This window comes from Oryctolagus cuniculus, chromosome 19 (genome assembly GCF_051225735.1).
Source record: "Oryctolagus cuniculus isolate XC-2025 breed Fujian yellow rabbit chromosome 19, ASM5122573v1, whole genome shotgun sequence".
Lineage (NCBI taxonomy): Eukaryota > Metazoa > Chordata > Mammalia > Lagomorpha > Leporidae > Oryctolagus > Oryctolagus cuniculus.
Genome location: NC_142885.1, coordinates 62,829,821 through 62,850,182, shown reverse-complemented (window position 1 = coordinate 62,850,182; position 20,362 = coordinate 62,829,821). Strand labels below are relative to the sequence as shown.

At 63.3% G+C, this 20,362-nt stretch overlaps 1 protein-coding gene across 4 annotated transcripts in view; it reads left to right on the top strand.

The window, feature by feature from the left end:
* The window catches only part of CLEC16A (C-type lectin domain containing 16A), a 207,076-nt gene extending 195,591 nt beyond the window's left edge, over positions 1-11,485 (top strand). For 2 of the 4 annotated variants that reach the window (XM_051847431.3, XM_051847430.3), the window contains 2 exons: positions 2,267-2,425; positions 10,692-11,485. In XM_051847431.3, coding sequence (XP_051703391.1) covers positions 2,267-2,425; positions 10,692-11,026 — 494 coding nt within the window. In that variant the 3' untranslated portion in view covers positions 11,027-11,485. Of the gene's footprint in view, positions 1-2,266; positions 2,426-7,933; positions 8,058-10,691 lie in introns of all 4 variants that reach the window. The other 2 variants (XM_070065000.2, XM_051847432.3) reach the window with 2 other exon arrangements.
* Positions 11,486-20,362: the final 8,877 nt, after the last annotated feature.

The window sequence follows — 20,362 nt, the reverse complement described above, 5'->3', positions numbered from 1 at the left end:
CCACGCTGTGCCCTCTGGCACCCAGTTTGCAGGCTCTTCTTGAGACACACCCGGGGAGAGCCCAGAATCTTCCGTATGGGAGGCCTGTTTGCCTGTCTGCTGTCCCGTGCCCTGCAGCCTGTGTGTCCGCCATGTCTTGGCAGCCCCTGTGTGCTTGACCAGAAAGCTGCCAGCGCCCCCGCCAAAGCTCGCTCTTCTGGACCCACGGGAGGGGTGCCATGGCCCTCCACAGTTCTCCCACGGTCTCCTGACCTCTGATGCGGCGGATCCACCCGCCGAGCGTTCTCCACCTTGACTTGGGAAAGAGCCTGGGCACCCTCGTGGTCCCAGTGTCGCCGGGGACAGCGCGAGGACGGAAGGGAGGGAGGTGGGGTTTCTGTGGTAGCAGGTGGGGGAAGGACGGCCGGGTGCCTGCACTCAGCCAGGCCTTGCCCAGGGCCGAGGACACAGGTTTGGGGGTGTATTTGTTTACTTTATCCTATTGAGCGCACAGCGAGTGGCAATTTTATGGCCAGGTATGGCTTGACCTCAGCCTGCCCTGCGCCTTCTCTGCGGCCCCACTCGCCTCACTCCAGACGTGTGATGGCAATAAACCGAGGACGTGGTATCACGGCAACTCACCAGAGTTTGGAAGAGGACAAGAGAAAGGATGTGGCTTCCAAGAAGGGAGTGTGACCGACCCGGGCCGGACTCGTCCCCGTGGGTCCAGGCGCTGTTGTCGGGGAGTGGCCGAGGCATCATCCAGCCCTGTGCTTGTGGCGCTGATGAATGGGCCGCTTGGGAGAAGCTGCCTTGATGTTTTGATTAGTACCGGGGTGATTCTTGTTCAAGGCAAGTAAGCAGCTTGTAGACTGGGGGGTTGCCACTGTAGGTGATGAAGGAGGAAGCAGCTGTAACGCGGGCTCTGCGAGGCCGCGGCTGAGTGTCCCTGAGGACTTTTCCTGTCCAGTGTCTGGATTTGCCAGATGTTGGCCGGCAGCCCCGGCGCACACACAACTGGTCACATCGTGTCGTGCCTAGAACTTCTGTTGCTTCCAACCCCGACAGCCCTCCAGGGCGGAGCGAGCCTCTGACAGGGAGTCTGGGCTCTCCCCTCCTGGCTGTGATTGGCCATGGTGCAGATCCCGGGCCCCTGGGCCTGCTGGCCTCTGTGCAGGCAGACCTGTGCCCGCCGAGCCTCAAGCGTGGGCCATCACAGTGTCCACCTGTTGTGCCATTCCCAAACCCACCTGGGCCCCTGACTTTGACAGACCTGGGCCTTAGACAGAAATAACTTCCCCCCGCCTGGTGGTACTGCCTGCCTGTCCGTGGCTAGCCATGCAGTCCCTCTAGGTCCCAAGGGGAGGGTCGAACAGCAGGCCCCGTTTCTAGGTAGGCAGGGGTCCCACAGCAGATGAGTGAGCAGGTGGGGCTTCCCTGGGCCCAGAGCCCATACCCCACACCCCACACCCATCTTGGCTTTGCCGGCTGAGCAACCTCAGGTGACCATGTGGCTCTGTCATGGAGCGCAAAAACAGCCACGGGCAGCGTGTGAGCCCAGGATCATGGCTGTGTCCCAGCAAAAGTTTCCTCACCAGACAGGCACGGGGCCTTAGTGTAAGTCAGGCCCTGCTCACCCCCTTCTGCCTTCCTGAGTGCTGGGAGAGGTTAGGTGAGGACCTGGAGGGCCTCCTGGAAGAGGTGTCAGCCCAGAGCTGGTCGCTGGGCGATGCAGGCAGTGCAGAGGCATGTCGCTCTGAGCGACCTCCGAAACGGTCATGGGTAGCTGTTCACGGAGCCTTCGCGGCTTCCAACCCTGACGTCCCTCCGGGGCAGAGCGAATCTCTGATGGGGTCTGGGTTGCCCCCCTGCTGGATGTGAGACAGACCCTAGGCCCGCTGCCCGTCCTCTAACAGACCGTAGTAGGTGCAGCAGGCGGAGCCCAAGGCCCAGTGTCCTTTCAGGGCAGAGACAGCGCCCCGCTGAGCCAGCGACTCGGGCCCCGGTTTGCGGCTCCCAGCCCTGCCCCCGTCCCTATGGCTGACGGCTCCTTTCTCCTTGGAACGGCCTTGCGTGTGCCGGCGCCGCCCCATGACCTGTGAGGTCAGCTGCTTCAGGGAGCAGCCCAGGCCTTCCAAGGAACTGGGTTGAGCTTATCTGGGGCCTTGACATTGAGGCCCCTGGTGTGGCCCTTGGATCGGGTGCTCACCCCACAGCGTCTCTGAACACAGCGGTGCCAGGCCCGTGAGTTCTCTCCCACTTGGTCACCTCCTCCCTCGTCTTGCAGGCTTCGCCGTGGCTCAGTGCATAAACCAGCACAGCTCGCCCTCCCTGTCCTCGCCATCGCCGCCCTCCGCCAGCGGGAGCCCCAGCGGCAGCACCGGCCACTGTGACTCAGGAGGCGCCAGCTCATCGTCCACACCCTCCGCCACCCAGAGTCCTGCAGGTATGGGCCCGGGGCAGGGCGGGGGCCTGGTGGAGCACCCCGATTCCTCACCGCCGTAGTCACGACCACCGTCACCCAGCTCCTCCTTGTCACGGTGTCTGGAGGAGCTGCCCCAGGCACGCCCTTGAGTTGCTGTTGCCCGCAGGCAGGCTGGGGGAAACAGCTCCTGCCAAGGCTGCTGCACAGCAAGGCCTTCCCTGCCTGCAGAGCCGAGGGGCCCCCGCAGCAGGCGGGCTGAGCCCCGGCCCACCCCATCGGCACCCCCGAGTTCCAGGTGTCGCAAGGAGGGCTCTCCCAGAGGCCATTGTTCCAGCCCTGGGAGGAGAATCTTGCATGTCTGTGCAGCCCAATTATGTGATGAGCTGGAGGCGCACAGCCGTCTAACTTACACCAGTCCCGGCACGGCACGGAGGAAGCCAGGAGCAGGCAGGAGGCCCCGCAGCCAGCCAGGAACCCGACGTACAAGTGGGTCCCTCCCCCCGCCCCTCGCAGTCACCGCCCTGAGTCCCTGCACGTGAGCGCCTGCCTCACTGTGTGAGATCCCAGGGAGCAGACACTGGGCTTCTCTCTCTGGGAGTGGGGCCCGCGCGCGGGTGGGCCTTGGGGGCCAGTGTGGCGCTTCACACCGTGGCAACATCGCGCTGTGGCTCTGGGGGTTCCCAGCGACTCAGGCTGCTCCCCCAGTTCAGGTCCTTTGCTGTCCCTGATCCAGAACTTTCGCCCGTTGTGCTGTAGGGGCGCCTGACCGGATTATGGATTGAAGGATTGCGACGAAACAGACATGGCAGGGCAGGGGCCATGCAGTGCCAGGATCTCCCTGGGCACCCGCGCCTCTCCCTGCAGCCATTTCCGCCCCTGTGTTCCCAGCAGAGTTAGGCCAGCCCGTGCCCGTGCCTGTGGCTCAGGGCATCCCTGCTCGCCTGTGCCTCCTGCAGTGAAGTATCCATCCATCTCCTGCTGACAGCCAAAGGCCCAGGCCCCAAGATCACCCCCAAGCCGCCGCCCAGGCTGGGGGGAGGTGGCCGCCTGTCTCAGCTGTTTCTGAGCTTGACTTAAGGTTGGCTACACGTGTATTTCCAGCAGTGACTGGCATCACTGGCTCCAGGCTCGTAGCTGGGAAGTCCAGACGGAGCTTCCTCCAGAAGCTAAGCGCAGCCCCTCAGGGGCCCTCTTGGTCCTGGTCCCATGCAGGGTTGTGTGTCTGTCCTGTGTGTGCACCCAGTCACACCTACTTACACCTGCATGGGGGTGAAAGGTCTCTTCCCGAGGGAGCCTTCGTGCTCAAGGAGGCACAGCCAGCAGCTAAGTGAACAAAAAAGCCAGCAAAGACCCCCATCATCAAAACCAGGCCTCCCCCGAGCGCCACACCTGTGGCTTGGGCTCTGCACCTCCTGCCGGAAGCGGGTGTCTCACTGAGCGCCGCTTTCTTTCTTCTTAGCCTGCTCCTACCCCTCCCCGCCATTCCCTGCAGTGCCAAGGACACGGCTTCTCATCCTAGGAATCCAGGGGCTGTTAGCCTGGCTGGCAGGTGCCAGGTGATAAGTGGAGGGCAGGACCTCCCAGGTCTGCACCCCAGGCAAGCCGTGAGGTACCATGCAGGTCCCTGGTTTTTGGATCTTTGGTTTGTTTTTTTGTTAATGTCACTTAACACTGAAAGCCCGAGGCCCAGCTGCCTTGGGACGCAGCCGCTGGCCCCTGGGAAGAGAAGGTGTCAGAGGCCGTGACCCCCAGGCTTGCCTTCAACCTCCCCAGTCCATCCAGTGGCAAGGCCGGGGAGTATCCGTGTTCTAGGTCGTCATCGTGGGTGTAGTGAGATGGTATACAGGGGGGAACCAGGGACAAGGAAGGGAGGCTGGGAGGGGAGCCCTTCTGCCAGATGCCTGGTTTGACATCTCTTACCCTTGTAGGGCCCGCCTGAGCTGGTCCACGCAACTCCCCGCCGCCCTGGGCCCAGACAGCTACAGAGCCAGCACTCTGAGTGCCTCTCAGCCACCACAGCCACACTGCATGGTCAGGTGTCTGGGCGAGGGCGTGACAGATGCCACCTGCCAGGTGACAAGACAGGCCCCGCTTTCCATGGCTCTGCCCCATGGTTTTGGAGACTTGAACTAAACGAAGATATCACTAAAAACTACGGTTAAACAGGATTAATCCAGTGTTCTATAACACAGTAGGGTGATACTAGTTAATAATAATCTGTTGTGAATTTCAAGAGAGCCTTGTGAATCTTCCAAGACAAAGAAGCAGTCAATGTCGGAGGCGAGGGAAATGCTGATTGCCCTCTTCTAATCATTACATATTTCATACAGCGTCAGAATGCCAGAGTGTACCCCACAAACATGCACACTGTGGGGGGGGTTGAGTTTTTAGTGAGGGGTAAAGGTAACCCTGGCACTGCAGCAGTTAGCAGGGCTGGGCTCCCACCAGAGCCACCTCCTCAGTGAGCACCTGCTACATGGCGCCCAGCAGACACCGATCCTGAAACCAAGCCCACTTGGTGGCAGGCACTGGGCTCCATGGCGCACCTTCCACACGCCACTGCCCCTCAGCAGGCCGGGCTGGGCGGGCCCTGTCACGGGAAGGCCCCAGATACCATGGCCCCTGCCGGCCTAAGTGGGTTCAGCCTGCGTGGCCCAAGGGAGCTGATGTTTGGGTAGGTTATCTGCCTCCAGCCTGCATCAGCTCAGAAGGCCTTGGGCTTCCTGCCTGGGATTGAGACACAGATGTTCCCAGTTTCCTGTGGGGCCTGCAGTGTGCACTCGTGGGATTTGGGAAGCCCAGCTTCCCCACTTGGCTTTGTGGACTCGAGGCCGGATCCAAGAGGCCCGCCCACTCGTGGCCTCCCCGACTCTGACTGCATTAGTTTTGGCTAAACAAGCAGGTTTATATCGAGCCCTTACTGAGCACAGGCGTTAGGAGTGTTGGGTGGCAAAACGAGGCTCTCACAGGTGAGCAGAGGCACAGACCCTTGGACTCCCATGCGGCCAGTGTGCGGCCACCAGCTACAGTGGGGGGAGGCAGCGTGCGGGACTCCACAGCCAGATGGCACAGCTGCAGGAGGCCCTGGAGGGGACACCCCGAGAATGGGGGCTCCCACATGAGCCCACCAGCTCGCTGGAGACCCGTCATTCCTCTCCCTGTCCCCGTAAGGTCCCTGTAGGTTCTGTCCTTCCCAGTACAGACCAGGGGGCAATCTGTCTCTGAGAAGCAGTCCCTGGCCCATTAGGGCCAAGGCCCAGGGCCCAGCAGTGACATCAGGCCAAGAGGCACAAATCTGGGCAGGCCTAGAGCGGGTGGCGCCGCCTCAGCTGGCACGTGGAGGGGACCCCCCAGGGGTCACCCAGAGACGCCGCCTGTGCCAGCAGCTCCTGCCTGGGTCTCCTGCACGTGCCAGAGGCAGAGCTGCGAGCACTCTGGGGTGGATCTCCAGAGGTGCTGGCCCACAGTCCCGATCCAAGAGGAGACCTGCCGAGACTGAGTTCCCTGATGGGCCTGTAGAAACCCGCCGGGAGTAAGGGGCTTTGCTTTCCTTATCAGGGGACCTGAATGGCCTCGCTCCATCTGAGGCCCTCTGGGACGCCCCAGGGCCTTGTGGGAGCGCTGGACACCCTGCCCTGGGCCGTGTCCAGGACGCAAGCTTCTGGTCGCCTACACATCCACCATAACCACCTGCGAGGCCTCCGCTCTGTCCCTAGTGAGAAGATTACAGGCCTGGAATCAGCCTTGTATCCCCTAAAGTTCATGGTTTTGAGAACTGAAATTGCAGAGGACGTGTGGTGGGAAAGGGAAGACGGGCCCGATTCGAGAGCCAAATGTGGGGGTGATAGGAGGCATCTTCTGGGTTACCCCTGTGTGATGTGCACATGTGCACACGCACGTGCACCCTCGTATCATGCATGCACACGCTCACAGGGACACACGTGCCAGTGCACACACATACATGCTCACACATGCACTCACAGTCATACATGCCAATACATACTCACCCAGGGCACACACACTCGCACCCAGCTGCTCATCATGCACTCAGTCATACGTGCACACTCATAGCACGCATGCACACGCTCACAGGGACACACGTGCCAGTGCACACACTCACCCAGCCACTCATCATGCACTCACAGTCATACACGCCAGTGCACACGCTCACACAGGGACACACACAAACACGCACAGTAACATGTGTGCTTATGCACGCACATATACCTGCACACTTGCATAGTAACACTAACCAGTGCACACACTGAGTACAGTTCTGATGAGAAAGCCATGTCCTCAGATCAAGGCTCTGTGACCTGCACGGAGCTCCCTGAGCAGCCTCCAGTCTCCAGGTTGGATGCACGTCCCACGTGTGCAGAGTGAGCTAGCTCCTGGGCAAGGAGATCAGAAAATGACATCAGTGAAGGGCACCCGCTGTTTGAAACATGGGTTTGTGAGGCGTACCAGATTCTGAGCCATGGCCACCTGCGACTCTCCCCTGAGGTTCTACAGACAGACAGAGAAGGAGGAAGGGAGGCAGTGCCATTCCCGGTGGTGCCAACATCCGGGGCTTCTGCAGTGCTCCCCGCACCGCACCTGCTCCCTGGGCCCCTCTCTGAGCACAGCATCCCCACTGCGCCCCTCCCGTTTGGGTCACAGGGGAGCCAGACAGCCCCTGTCACCAACTCCGCACCTCAGTCCCCGGGACTCCCAGACAGAAGCTCCGAGAAGGAGGCCTTGTCTCTTCTCCCCAGCTTTGTGTGTGTGGCAAAATCGCGCAGCGTCGTGTGCCGTGTCCGCCTTGTTCGGTGCAGCCCGGGGTCCGGGGGCACTCGCTGCTCCGCGGTGTGTCTCTGACATGGTGGCTGCTTCCTCCACCTGGCCTCAGCTTCTCCCGCTGTGGCTCGGTCCTGGCGTTGGCAGGTGCGGATCAGCGGTCTCCCCGGGGCTGAGGGAGGAGGGCACCGAGCAGCTCGGGCAGCCTGGGCTTTCCCGGAACCCGCGAGGCGGGCTGCTGCCATTCCCCAGTACAACACGGAGGACCATCAGCCTCCTCCATTGGACTTGGAAATCTGCTTGGCCTGCTTGGCTGGTTTGGCGCAGATCCTCCAGCCACACACCCTGCCCTGCTCAGGCTGCCCTGGGCACGTGGGGGCTCTGTTTGTTCACCTCTGGCCCGCAGCGAGAACGGACAGGCACTGGCGTCTGTCTGAACCCACGCCGACCGACAGCCCCTGGTCTTTCTTCCCACAGGACTGAACCTTCTCTGTGCATAACCTCACCAGACGCGCGAGTGAACGCCTCGGTTCTGAAATGTCCCAACCCTGCCTTGTCCTAGGGAGCGCGACATGGGTGTCCCCTCTGCCCGGGGTGGCGGCAGGCGCCCCGCCAGGCCCCGCCCCCCTCCTGCCCCGCCTCCCGTGGCCGGTGCTTGGCGTCCGCTGCTGCTCCGTGGCCCTCTCTCCGTGTCCCCTGCGCTGTGCCGTTGTTGAAGGCTCTGTGTGATCTGTCGCTGTGTTTTCCCTCTAGTCAGGAGTGGCAGGAAAGGACGCCGGCGAGTGTTCAGCCTGTCGGAGGCCGACAGTCACGGCGGCCACTGGGTTTAGTGCTTCGAACGGCAGCTGCCACGGCAACCCACGCGCAGTCACTTCAGGCAGGTCTCCTCCGTTAGCCCTGTGGGCCCGCGACCTCCTCCCGCCACGGGGCAGCCACTGCGCCAGCCTCCCGGTCACGTCTCCTCCGCTCCCCCTAAGCAGGGCCTTCCCTGTCTTGTCCTCAGCCCTCTCCCCGCCGCCGGTTCTTCCAAGCCAGCCCTGTGCGGCCTGGAAGCTGTCCTTGTCCGAGAAACACGGCCCAGCGTCACTCGCCCGAGAAGCAGGCCGAGTCCCCGCCCCGAGTTCCCGCAGGACCCAGGGTAGGCCGTGGGAGTTGGGTGGCGGTGAGCTGGAGAATGAGGATCTGTGATGAGCCACCAGGAGGCCACTTTCCCTTTTCCTTTTGTCCCCGGCCTGTTGCTGAAAGCCAGGGGCCAGATGGAGGCCAGCAGGCATGTCCCCCAGCGGTGCACGCCCCGAGCGGTGCACACCCCGAGCGGTGCACGGGTGCCGCTTTCCCGGCAGCGCTCGCGCCGAGTGGCCGTGCGTCCGGCCGCGTCCCCTCCTGTGGCAGTCGCGCTTGTCAGCCGGGCCCCGCGCCTTCTTTTTCGTTTCCCAGCCGTTTGCTCTGCGCTTGTCCCCCGAGCCTGCCGCGCGGGACTCAACATTCCCCCCACATCACTCAGCCCCGCCCACCCGGCTCGGCACCTCGAACCACAGCTTGCCTGGAAACTCCCACTCAGCTGCCAGGACCCGCTGAGGCCACACATGTCCGAGGCTGCATGGGAGGGGAGACCCAGGCCTGGCTGTCCGTGGAGGTCATGCCTCATTCATGCCCGCTCCAGCCTCGGCTCTGTCTCCCCGTCCACGGCTAGCTAGCCAGACTCTCCTCCAGACCCCCATCTCTCGGCCTAGACCCTAACTCTTCAGCAGCAGGCCAGTGAGGCCACAGGAGCCTGTGCAGCCCACGGCTGGACCAGAGTCCTGTCGTCGCGCCCTGGTCGGAGGCCGAGCTCAGGAAGCAGCTCTCGGCAGGTGGAGGGAGAGGCGGGGCAGCGTTGCAGGTGGTGGGTGAGAGATCACGGTTCCCCAGCACCCAAATAGGAAGAGGCTCTTCTTAAGGGAAAACCACACTTGTAATAAAGGGTGTCGGTTCTTTTCCTTAAAAAGTGACCGATTTCGTGTGCCTGGTGTGGTTTGTTGGTTTGCTTTGTGAATAGATGTGCCTACAACTTTCGAGTATCCTCGGTTGTTACTGTCAGAAGCCCCCGCTAGGAAGCAGGGAGAGAGAGCAGCCAGCCTTTTTGGGAACTGCACACAGCAGCCCCGGGCCAGGAGGGGACTCGCACGGGGTGTGCAGGGTTTGCAGGATTCCTGCTTTCCCAGCGGCCTCACTGGTGGAGGCCGCCGGAGCAGGTGGGCCCGGCTCAGAGAGCCACACTGAGTGCAGGAGGCGGGATGGCCCCAGCCTACCGCAAGCGTCCTCACCGAGTGGAGTGGGTGGAGTTGACGCTCAGGGGAAGCAGGGGCCACGTGTAGTGAGTGTTCAGCAGCGTCCAGCTCCGGTCACAGCCACCCGCTCAGGGCAAGGACAGACCCCACCCCGCGAGCACCATGCCCTGGAAGTCTCGGACCTTCCCTCTTTCTCTCCGCCCACCACCCCCACCCCGGCCCTTTTTCCCTCTGAAGACAACACCAGGCCCTGAGAAGCGTTGGTTGGCACTTGGAGCGGGCGCCGGAGCGCTGTGGGGAGGCACGTGTGGCACCTGCTCCGGGGTCCCTCCGCTGCTTCTGCTTCCTCCGTGGGGCGCCCCTCCCGCTCCGTCTGGCTGCTCTTTGGTTCTTATTTTGCTCTTGGTTTTCCCATTCCTTTTGCTCTATGTTCAGTTTGCCTTTCTGTTTTATTTTGGCTTAATTAAAAAAAAAAAACTAGGAAAAAATCCATTGAACAGAATCAAACAAAAAGCAGCTACCCTGAGCCCTGGGCCCGGAACGCCGTCACACTTGCAGCTCTGAGCAGCCGCTTGTTGGCCCCAGGATCCGGTCAAGTGCAGATCTGCTTTCTGAGCGGGACGCTACCATCCGCTTCTCCACGTCTCTCTGGGTGCCCAGAGTCTCCGGTCCTGGCACGTGTTGCCCACAGGCCAGCTCCTCGCTCGGAAGCAGATGGGCTCTCATTTGTCCATAATATCATCATTATTTTGCAAAGCACCCAAAAAAAAAAAAAAAAAACAGCGCCAGGTGGAGCCTGGCCTGCCTGCCTGCTGCCATGTGCTTTCCCGTGGTCCCTACGGGGAGGCCTGGGCGGGCCCAGCCCCTTGCTGCCCGCTCAGCACTGCAAGGCGACAGGGTCCGGGGTTTTACTGTGACTTTGCAAGCTAAAAGTTCTCCAGACATTACTTTTTTTTTTTTTTTTAATACTGCAGCGGGCTGGCTCGCAGGTGAATGTCCCCATAGTAGACTCTGGAAATGGCCCAAGGTCGTAAGCACCCCTGAGCCCATTCCCATTTACTGTTGCTTGTCAGGCAGAAGACCCTAGAACCCTCAGGACTTGACCCCGCTCCCCCAGGCCTGGGCAACCCTGGGGGAAATGGGGCCAGGCCACGCCCCCCACAGCCACCTCCCACCTGGGGACCGGCGTGGGCAGGTGCACCCAGCATTGAGTGTGCCCGTTTTCTTCTCCCGCCACCCAGATGCCCCCACAAGTCCGGAACAGCCTCAGCCTCACCTTCCTGACCAGCTGGTGATCGTCAACGAAATAGCAGACTCCAAGCCCAGCAAGAGCTCGGCCAGGGGCGCGGAGGTGGAGACGGCCCACCTGTCCCCCAGCCTCCTCCCTGCCCAGCAGCCCACCATCTCCCTGCTCTCCGAGGACGCGGCCGACTCGCTGAGCGTGGAGTCGCTGACGCTCGTCCCGCCCGTCGACCCTCACAGCCTCCACACCCTGGCTGGCATCCCCGGACCTCCCGTGCCGGCTGCAGGGTGCACGGCGACCCCGGACGAGGAGGCCGCGTGTGCCGAGCACTGAGTGGGTGCCGGGGCCTCCCGTGGTGCGTGTGGCCCCACTGGAAGGCACCGCAGGGCAGGCGACTAGCAAGACACCCACAGTTCCGCACGGCCGTCGCCATCTCCGCCCCTCTCCCTGCGCCCCTCGCATATGAAGACTGCTCCGTTGGGATTTTCCGCTGCGAGGGCAGCCCCCGGGGGCAGGACCCACCGGCACCCCCCCTCCCTCCCACCAGCTCAGCGTGCGCGGGGGAGCCTGCGTAGAAGTTGGTAGAAACGCGGACTTAGATAAACATCTCCTCTGGCTATTTATTTCTGCCTTTGGCAACAGATGAGACACATTTATTTAAAAAGCACCTCCGTGGAAAAAATGTCCACAAACAGTCCTCAGCGCCACGGTTTGATGCCGTGTTGAAAGCGTAGTAATACTGCTAAGATTTCGTTTTCATTTTCCCTTCAACTTCCAATTTTTTCTTTTTTTGAGTTCTCAGCGTAGCCGCCTGCGTTTTTGAAAGTGGTTCTTACTTCTCTGTTAGCCCCTAACTCTGCAAGCCTGTGGAACGATTCAGAACTTTCCTGCGAAGGTCAGATTATTTTTTAAACAAAAAGAAGGGAGATACACGCATTCTCAGGTACACCCAGGACCGGGAGGCCAGTCTCCGCCAACGCCGCCAGGAGGCCACGCGTGACCTGGACGAGAGCTTTCTGTGAGACGGGAGGCCCCAGCCCCTCTGTCCACGGAGGCCAAGCAGGAGCCGGGTTTGCAGCGCCCGTGGCGACACGGAACGTCCCGCCCCGGCTCCCAGGGCAAGGCCACGTTGCAAAAGTGAAAACCCCCGTGGCGAGGCCGCCCTCCAAGCAGTGACTGGGTGTGGCCAGGGGGCGGGGCGGGACCTTGCCCGGCTTTCCGTCGGAGGTGTCCACGGGGGCGTCCACCCACGCCCCGGCTGTGGGGCCGCCTCGGGATGGTCTGAGATGGCGCCGGCCACCTGTTCGGGGAACGCTGCCCTCAGCCCTCTGCCACGCCGGCAGCACTGGCGGCCTCCGCTGAGGCGGGACCCGGCTACGGGGGGGAAGCGGCGTTCCCTGCAGGCATCAGAAGCCCCCAGCGGCTTGTCCACCCAGCTCCCCCGGCCAGGGGACCTGAGCGGGAGCAGAGAGGAGACCGTGGAGGCCGAAGGGCCAGCGAGGGGTGCAAGGAAGCTGCAGCACAGAGCGGGGCTGGTCGGGGGAGGGGCTGCCTCCTCCAGGGGGCCAGCTTGACCTTGTAGACATGGCTGAGTGGACGTGGGAGCAGGCTAGCCCAGGGCCACGCACAGCTGGCTCTGAAACGCCTGTCTGTGCAGCAGGAATGGCAGTGGGCCCGGGGCCCCCCTGCCCAGCCGCACTGCTGTAAAAGAACAGCCTGGAGCCCCCGCAGCCACGCCCGGGACCCCCGCCTGCCTTGTAAACCCAGTGGTTCCAGCGGCCTCATAGAACGGCATCAGGCGGGGGTGACGGCGTCTCTGCCCACTGCCGCTGGCCGACGACAGGGTGGGCCTGCTGGCCCGATCCCAGGCCGGCTTCAGCCGCGGCTGGCGGCTCCCCTCAGCAGCTGTGGGGTGGGCCCCCGGCACTGGAGGGGAGCAGACAGAGCGCGCATCCTTGTCCTGGGAGGTCTGGGAGTCTAGGGGAGGCAGCCAGCCCTGAGGATCTGAGGAAGGACCCTGCCTCGCCCCGGGCTTGGCTGGCTTGGTGGCAGTGGCCACAGCTGCGTCTTCAGGAAGGCCATGACCGGAACAGCTGGCACGCTCCAGGCAGCCCTGGCGGGCGGAACACACCGGCTGTCTGGCACAAGGTGGCAGGAGCCGGAGCCAGGACTGTGTGGAAGAGGCAGCCGGGGCCAGGGCCCCCCCAGTCCCCAGCTGGGCCGGGCCGGTTTGCTGAGATGCAGCCAAGGTGGCCCTGTGACTCTGCACCTGGGCTTTGAGAGTTGCCATGGAGACTTGGCAGCCGGGACTCCTCTCCCAGCAGGTCAGAGGGCAAGGGGAGGGGCTCCTGTGGACCTGTAAGGAGCCAGCTGCAAAGCCAGGCTGGGGCTGGGGGGCCGTCTTCCTGGGAGCAGGGGCTGCCCCCACCCCCCAGTACCTGCCCAGCCCGAGGCCGCCTCCGGCCATCTCTGGGGTCAACAAGCCATCCAGGGGTGAGCCAAGGACGCCTCTGAAACGCGCACCGCATTTCTCCAAGGTCTCTGAGACAGAGGCACGGGTGAGCTGACCCTGACCCTCTTCTAGACGCAATAAGTGTGAGACATTTGATGTAGTCATGCTGACGTCAGGCATAAATTATTAGAATTCCTTGTGTTTCCTTGAACAGAGAGTATGTAAATAACTTGTCCCGGGAAGCAGCAGGGGCCAGGAAGTCTTGGTGCTCCTTCCCCTCGGGGTTCTCGGGAAGTACCTGCCCTGGCCAGCGTGAGTCACGCTTCGTGGGTACTGAACACGAGGGTGGAAACGAAAACTGGAACTTCCTTGTAAATTTGATCTTGGCAATAAAAAAGAAAAAGGCTACTGAGAACGTGGCGTGCTGCTCCTGGGCGCGACGGCGGGAGGCCGTGGCCTGGCTGAGCAGAGCGCTCCCGGCTGCTGACCCCTGGCCGTCAGCTCCCTGCAAGTCTGACTGCGAGGCCCAGGCCTTCAGAGTCTCGGGGTCCGAGCCCCCCGGCCATGTCCACCGGGTGCCATGACCGTGGAGGCCCCTGCCCTTAGAGGGGCCCGCCTGCCGGGAGCCCACAGAGATGGCCCAGGGCGGCCTCGGGCTGGGCAGGTACTGGGGGTCCAGCTGCCTCCCTCCCCATCCCTACTTCGTGCAAGGGCTCTCTTCATACAGAGGGGGAAACTGAGGCCTGCCTGCTCCAGCCGGAACATCTCCAGGCGGGGCATAGGACGGCGGAAGCAGCAGTTTGCAGTCGATGCTGTTGGAACATTCATCCCTAAACCAGAACCAGGCCTCGCAGAGCTGGCCAGTGAGCCCCTCGTGCCCTCCGTGCAGTCCTGGGCACGCGTGGTGGTCAGAGAGAAAGGCAGCTTCCTCCTCTCTGGCTTTGGAGAAAAGCCCATCATGCCTTTGGGTTGCGCCCCCACCTGCCCTCGCAGGGTCCTTGGGTTTGGGGGGACAGGAAGTCGGTGTGCGCTGGAAGCAGCTCACCGAGGGTCAGCTCCATCAGCAGGTGCAAGGGGGCAGGGGAGGGCAGGTGGCAGTGTCCCACCTGCAGGTGACTCTGGGGAAAAGCCCATCCCCAGCCGGGCAGCTGCCGGAAACCCCCTTCCCCTCCTGTCCCGCTGCCTCGGGCACTTTGGGTACTGGGAAGAAGCCCTCAGCATCTAAAGTTTTTCTCCAAAGAAGAGGGGTTCTAATCACTGAGTCCACGTGGGGCTTCCCTGGGTTCATTCGAGGGGGCCCCGCAAGCCAGCGGGGAAGGCTCCTCAACCCTTGTGCAGCCTTGGGGCCCCAGCGGCCTGCTCGCTGCCCCTCTGCCTGGGCCACTGCAGCAGCCCCAGCCCCGGCCCCCCAACCACAGCCACGTGGGCTCAGCTCTGAGCCAGCAGCTGTGCCCACCCCACCCACAGCCACCTCACCCCGGGTCCCTTGACTTTTTAAACTCACTGCTGCAAACAAAGCCACGCCCCTTGCCACCCTCCTTGCCCAGGGCTGCCGTGACGAATGATGGGAACCAAGCGGCTCCGGCAGAAAACAGCGGTCTCTTCTCAGCTCTGGGGGCCGTGAGTCCAAACGCAAGGTGCTGGCCGGCTCACCTCCTTCCCGTGGCTCGCCGCCCTCGCCGCTCCTGCTGCCTCCTGCAGCGCCCCGGCTAGGGGTGGGGGAGCTTGTGCGTACGTGACAGCACACTCAGCCTCTGGCGTCCCTGCGTCTCTGTGTGGAAGCCCCCTCGCCTTCCCTGGTCAGGATGCCAGTCATCAGACGTAGGGCCCACCCTGGTCCAGGGTGACCTCAAAATGCTGCACTTCACTTCCTCTGCAAAGACCCTGATTCTAAACAAAGTCACCTTGCTGGGCCCCGAGGGTTAGGACAGACACGTCCTTATGTGGGGGTTGCCTTGCACACACCCAGGAAAAGCAAATCCTCAGGTCGTGGTCCCCGCCCGCCTTGAGTTAGAGCGGAGGGCGGCTGGGGTCAGAGACCCGTCCGCACCCAGCGAGGCTTTGTCTCTGACGAGGTCGGCAGGGTTCTCTGTGCAGCTAGGCCGTTTCAGTCGGTGTCCTTGTGCCCCTAACGGTCATCTTGGGGGTGCCTGCTGGCAGTGCACAGAGGTCACAGGTCATGGCGTGCTGGAACTCTCTCTCAGTCCCCGTTTCCCAGAGACCCGGCCGCAGGCAGCAGCGGCCCCTGATTCGGCCCAGTGTCCATGGGCCCGGGCTCCCCAGGAATGCACTGACTGCACGGAGGGCGGGATCCTTGGATACGGTCATACTGGTGTGGCCATGCCCATGGCCGTGGCCTCCAACCGCATCCTATCTATTGTACTCTGGGGCCTTGCAGGTCTCCCCAAGGCCAGCTGGAATTCTCTAGAAGAATCGGCCAGGGCAGCGGCATTAGAGGGCTCTCCTTTGCCACACTCAGAGGCTTCCCAGGTATCTGAGCTACGACTGAGCTGCCGCCAGCTTCCTCGCATCCAGGGCTACCTCGGCAGCAGGGCAGACCCGGTGCAGCGGACGGGGCTCAAGTCCCTGGCCGCCCGCGACGCCCTCCGTCCTGCAGCCTAGAGCGCACAGTTCAGCCTCCGCGGGCGACACAGGAGCCCCTTGGGCAGGGCCCTTGGCTGTGCGGGTGAAGCGAGAGAACTCAGTGACAGGTCAGCGCAGCCTGGCGCGGGCGATCCCCGCCCCGGGCCTCCCGCAGCCCAGCGAGGGTCACACCAGCTGCCCGGGCCTCCTGGGACGTGGTGAACCCGTCTCTGCGGGGTGGGGGTTGGGCGTGGCCGAGTGGTTAATAGGCTGGGGGAATGCCCACGCCCCACATCAGAGTGCCTGGTCCCAGCCCCGGCCCTGAACCAGCTGGGTCCCTGTCCCCCACGTGGGCGGCCTGGGTGGAGCTCAGGACTGCCAGTTTTTACCTGGACCCAGCCCTGGCTGTCCTGAAACGAGACACACACACACACACACACACCCCCCGCCGTGCCTGCCTGTCTCTGTCACTCTGCCTCTCAAATGTAAAACAAACAACAGAACCCTGTCAAGAGCGGCTGTGCTGGTTCCCCGGGTGCATAGCTCGTCCGGGCTCCAGCAGGCCCAGGCGGCCAGTGCAGCTCCGTGCCTGGCTGTGTCTGCGGGGCTGTTTCTGGACAAGATCAGCACGGGCGCCACGTGGGCTACAGAAGACCCCTGTGCTCAGGGGGGTGGGGGGAGGGCGGCCTGCTCCCCGCCTGGGCTGGGCCTCCTGGCACCCGGGCTGGAGCCACACCGCGGCTTCCCTTGCGGACAGCGGCCTGTGGAGCTCCATGGCCTCCGCGAGCCCAATCCCATGATGCACCTCTTCCGACGCCTCTCTTCTGATGCCTGTTGTTAGTTCCAGTCGCTTGGAGAACCCTGACTGATGGAGCCGCCAGGCAAGAAGCCAGCCCAGGCCCCGTCTGCAGCCTGCCCCTCTCCCCGAGGACCCCAGCCTGTCCCCCCACCACCACCAGCAGGACCTTGGCACCTGCCTTTCTTCTCCTGGAGCCCCGCCCCCACCCCATCCCCGTGGCCACTCCTGGTGTAGCATCAGCACCACCTTCCCATGTCCCGGCAGCCACCCATTTCCTTCCTGGCCCTGTCACACCTTGAAGGATGTTTGTTCCAAATCCCATTGTTTTCATCTGGGAAACCCTGATAGGCGAGCCTGTGAGGAGCGAGTGCTGGGGGCAGCTGGTGTCCCAGGAAGCAGGGGCTGCAGCGGGTGTGCTGTGGGGTCCTGGCACCCAGGGCCTGAACCTGCGGGGCGTGGAGAGGGGGCGGGGCTTCTGCCGACTCTCGAGCCGGGTTGGTGGAGAGCTGTCCAGGGGCGGGGACAGCTGATTTCCTCCCGAGCAAGCTGCTCCTCCGGACAGAAACTTGGAGCCTTAGCAGGTGCGGGAGGCGGAGGCTGGAGCCTGGGGACCTGGTTGGGCCCTGGCCGCCCAAGTGCCCCACCGCACTTCCGGAGAAACGGCGAGCCAAGGTGTCAGACGCTGCGGATCCCGTGCGAGTGGCCGGGTCTCTGGCTTCTCTTGGAATGTCTGGGATAGAGACGGTGGGCCCATCTCCATCGGGAGGTGAGATCCGGGCAGCCCAGGCAGGGTGGGCTCGCCACGCCCGCAGCCCTCCCCTCCCCTTTGGCTGCAACGGGGACTGGGTCTCGGGGGTTTCCTGTTATGCGTCTATGACGTCCTGAGCCCGGCGTCCACGCCTTCATCAGGTCCAGGAGATGAGAGCAGCGCCTACCTTCCCACTGTCCCCTGCCCTACTTGCTCAAGAGACGACCCGATCCGTGTGTGACTGAGCCAGCCCCTGCCGAGGCCACCTTCCTAGGCCTCCCTCTGCCCCCTCCCCCCGAGGCAGCAGAAATATCCCCGTCACTGTGCTCTGGGCCAAGCCAGGGCTCTCGCTTTCTCTCCACCACCTCCCGAGTCCCTGGCAGCAAAGGGCCAGGCGCAGAGAGGCCCCTCGGCCGGGGCAGGATGCAGGGCAGGGGCCCCTCTGCACGCCCACCTTGCCCGGGCGCTGGCACTGTCCCTGTTTCCACGGCGTCTGAGAAGAGTGGTTGTGCTGCCGCCTGCCCGGTGCGGAGTGGGCGTCAGAATGACCCTGCCTTTAGCTCTGAATTGCTTTTCTTGAGAGTGACAGAATGGGGAGGAGGGAGAGAGAGAGAGAGAGAAACCGTCCATCCACTGGTTCACTCTCCAAATGGCTGCAAAGGCCGGGGCTAGGCCAGGCGGAAGCCAGGAACCAGGGACTCCATCTGGGTCTCCCACGCGGGTGGAGAGGGCCTGAGCACTTGAGCCATCTTCCGATGCCTTCCCAGCTCCATCAGCAGGGAGCCGGATGGGAAGGGGAGCAGCCAGGACTCGAACCCGCACTCTGATACGGGAGCCAGCGTACCACGTAGCAGCGTAGCCTGTGGTGCCACAGTGCAGGCCCCCGATTACTATCATGATTGTTAACTGAGGCCAGAGTCACCCAACATAAAGTGAGGCGTGTTCAAGCAAACAGTTCCAGGGCATGGGGTTCGCCTGTGACCATTGTGCCACCTGCCCGCTCTGTCCAGTTCCAGAACGTTCCGTCAAAGAAGCAACCACACGCCCATGAAGCTGTCCCCCTGCGCTCTCCCCCTGCCTTGGCCCCTGGCGGCCACGAGCCCTTGTGTGTCCGTGGAGTTGTGCGTTCAGACACTTTGGGCTGTGGACTCCTGTGCGTGCCGCCTCGGCTGCCTTCTCGCTCCCGGAGTCCTGTTTGAGGCCCCGGTCTGGGGCCGAGTCACGCCCCGTGCTGTGCATCTGCCGTCCGGCGCCTCTCATCTGCTGGCCGCGTTTGGGCTGCTCCCACCTCCGGGGAGCGCGGTTGGCGCCTCCATGACCCTTCCGCTTCTGAAGTTGGTTCCATTCTGCCAGCGCTTGACCGAGAGCCGCCTGCCCGCCGGCCTGTGCTGCTCCCTGGGCACACAGACCCAGACGCAGCCGCTGTCCTGTGCACCCCCATCCCACCCTCACCCCAGCCCGCCCACAGGCCTCCATTTCCACACCTGGAAAAGGAGTGAGAGTGGCTGGGCCCTGGTGTGTCCCCTTTCACGCCACACTCCGGGGGGATAGAACCTTCCAGTTCATTCCATCACAGGTGCGTGGCCGGGGCTCCACACGGCAGCAACGGCACAGGGCGCAGGTGGGCAAGTGCAAGCCAAGAGGAGAGACTGGGACGCAGCGGGACCCGAGGCCCCCGGGGTGGGGGACCCTGCCTGAGCAGCCATTGGGGTGCACTGAAGAAATGACTGGGGCAGCAGTGCGTTCTGTACCCACAGGTGACGCAGGGTGGGCGGGGACAGAGTGCAGTCCAGGTGGGCGGCGACATATTTAGGAGGTGAAATACCAGGTTGGGGGAGGGCATGCGGGGAGAGTGGGGGAAGGGCAGCTCCTGGCATCTGTCTGCAGGTCTGGCAAGCGCTGCTGGGAGCTGACCCCGCTCCGCTCACCCAGGCCCGTCCTGTCCGCGTGGCCGCGACCTCTGTGCGATCGCTTCGCTGGGGCGGCCATGCGGAGGGGTTTCCCGTGCTGTCCTGGGGTGGGGAGCACCAAGCCCGCCCCTTTCCTTCCAACCTTTACGCCTCGGAGCCGCGGTTCATGTCCTGTCCTGCTCCGCCGGTGAGTCTCGTGTTCCTGGGAACTCCCAGAGAGGAGCGAGCCGGGCGGCAGGCACGTGCGCCGGAGGGGGCGTGAGCTGTCTCGCCAGCTGGAGGGTGCAGCCGCTCCCGCTGTCCCACTGGGACCCCCTCCCCCACGGTGCACAGACCTCTGTCCCTGCTGTCTGCGCGCGGCTCACAGACGCCGACATCTCTCCCAGCCCCCGTCGGCTAGCACCCTGCTGTACACTTTTTACATTTTTTTTTATTTCCTTGCAAAGCAGAGAGAGATCTTCCATCTGCTGATTCACACCCCAAATGCGCACAACAGCCAGCGCCAGGCCAGCACCGAAAGCCAGGCGCTCGGGACTCAGTGCAGATCTCCCCCAAGCCAGCACCACTGCCACCCAGGGAAGCTGGAAGCAGGAGCGGAGCCAGGACTTGAACCCAGGCGCCCCGACGTGGGACGCGGGCACATTCAAGCCTCACTACACGCGGGGAGACTTCGCCAGCCATCTGTGCGGTCAGCCGAGGCCCTGACCAGAGAGGCTGAGGGACTTACCCCAGGTCACACAGCTGCTGAGCCGCTGCTTCCTGGGCGCGTCCTTGGTGCTGGGAGGCTCTGCACACCGGGCCCAGCCCATCCTCCAGCACCCCCAGCACTCGGGGACTGCCGCTGACCCCAGGTCCCGCAGCTCAGGGCAGTGGAGCTAGAAGCCGGACAGCAGCGCCTGCAGCGGAGGGCAGAAGCAGCCGCCGCCCCGCGCCGTGCCCTGGACCGGGCAGGACACCTGCCCCGCACCCACCCCAGGAATTCACAGGAACTGCTTGGACTGCCCTGTCTCAGAGCCTTCTCCCGAAGCGGTTTATCTCCCGTGCTACTGATGGAGCTGATTTCCTGCCAATGCCCTGGGTGAACCCGGCCTCTGCTGCCAGAAAGCCTGGGGTCACTGCCCCCCACCGACACCTGGCCTTGGCCCTGGGGAGGCCGCAGTGGGCAGGCGGGGAAGGC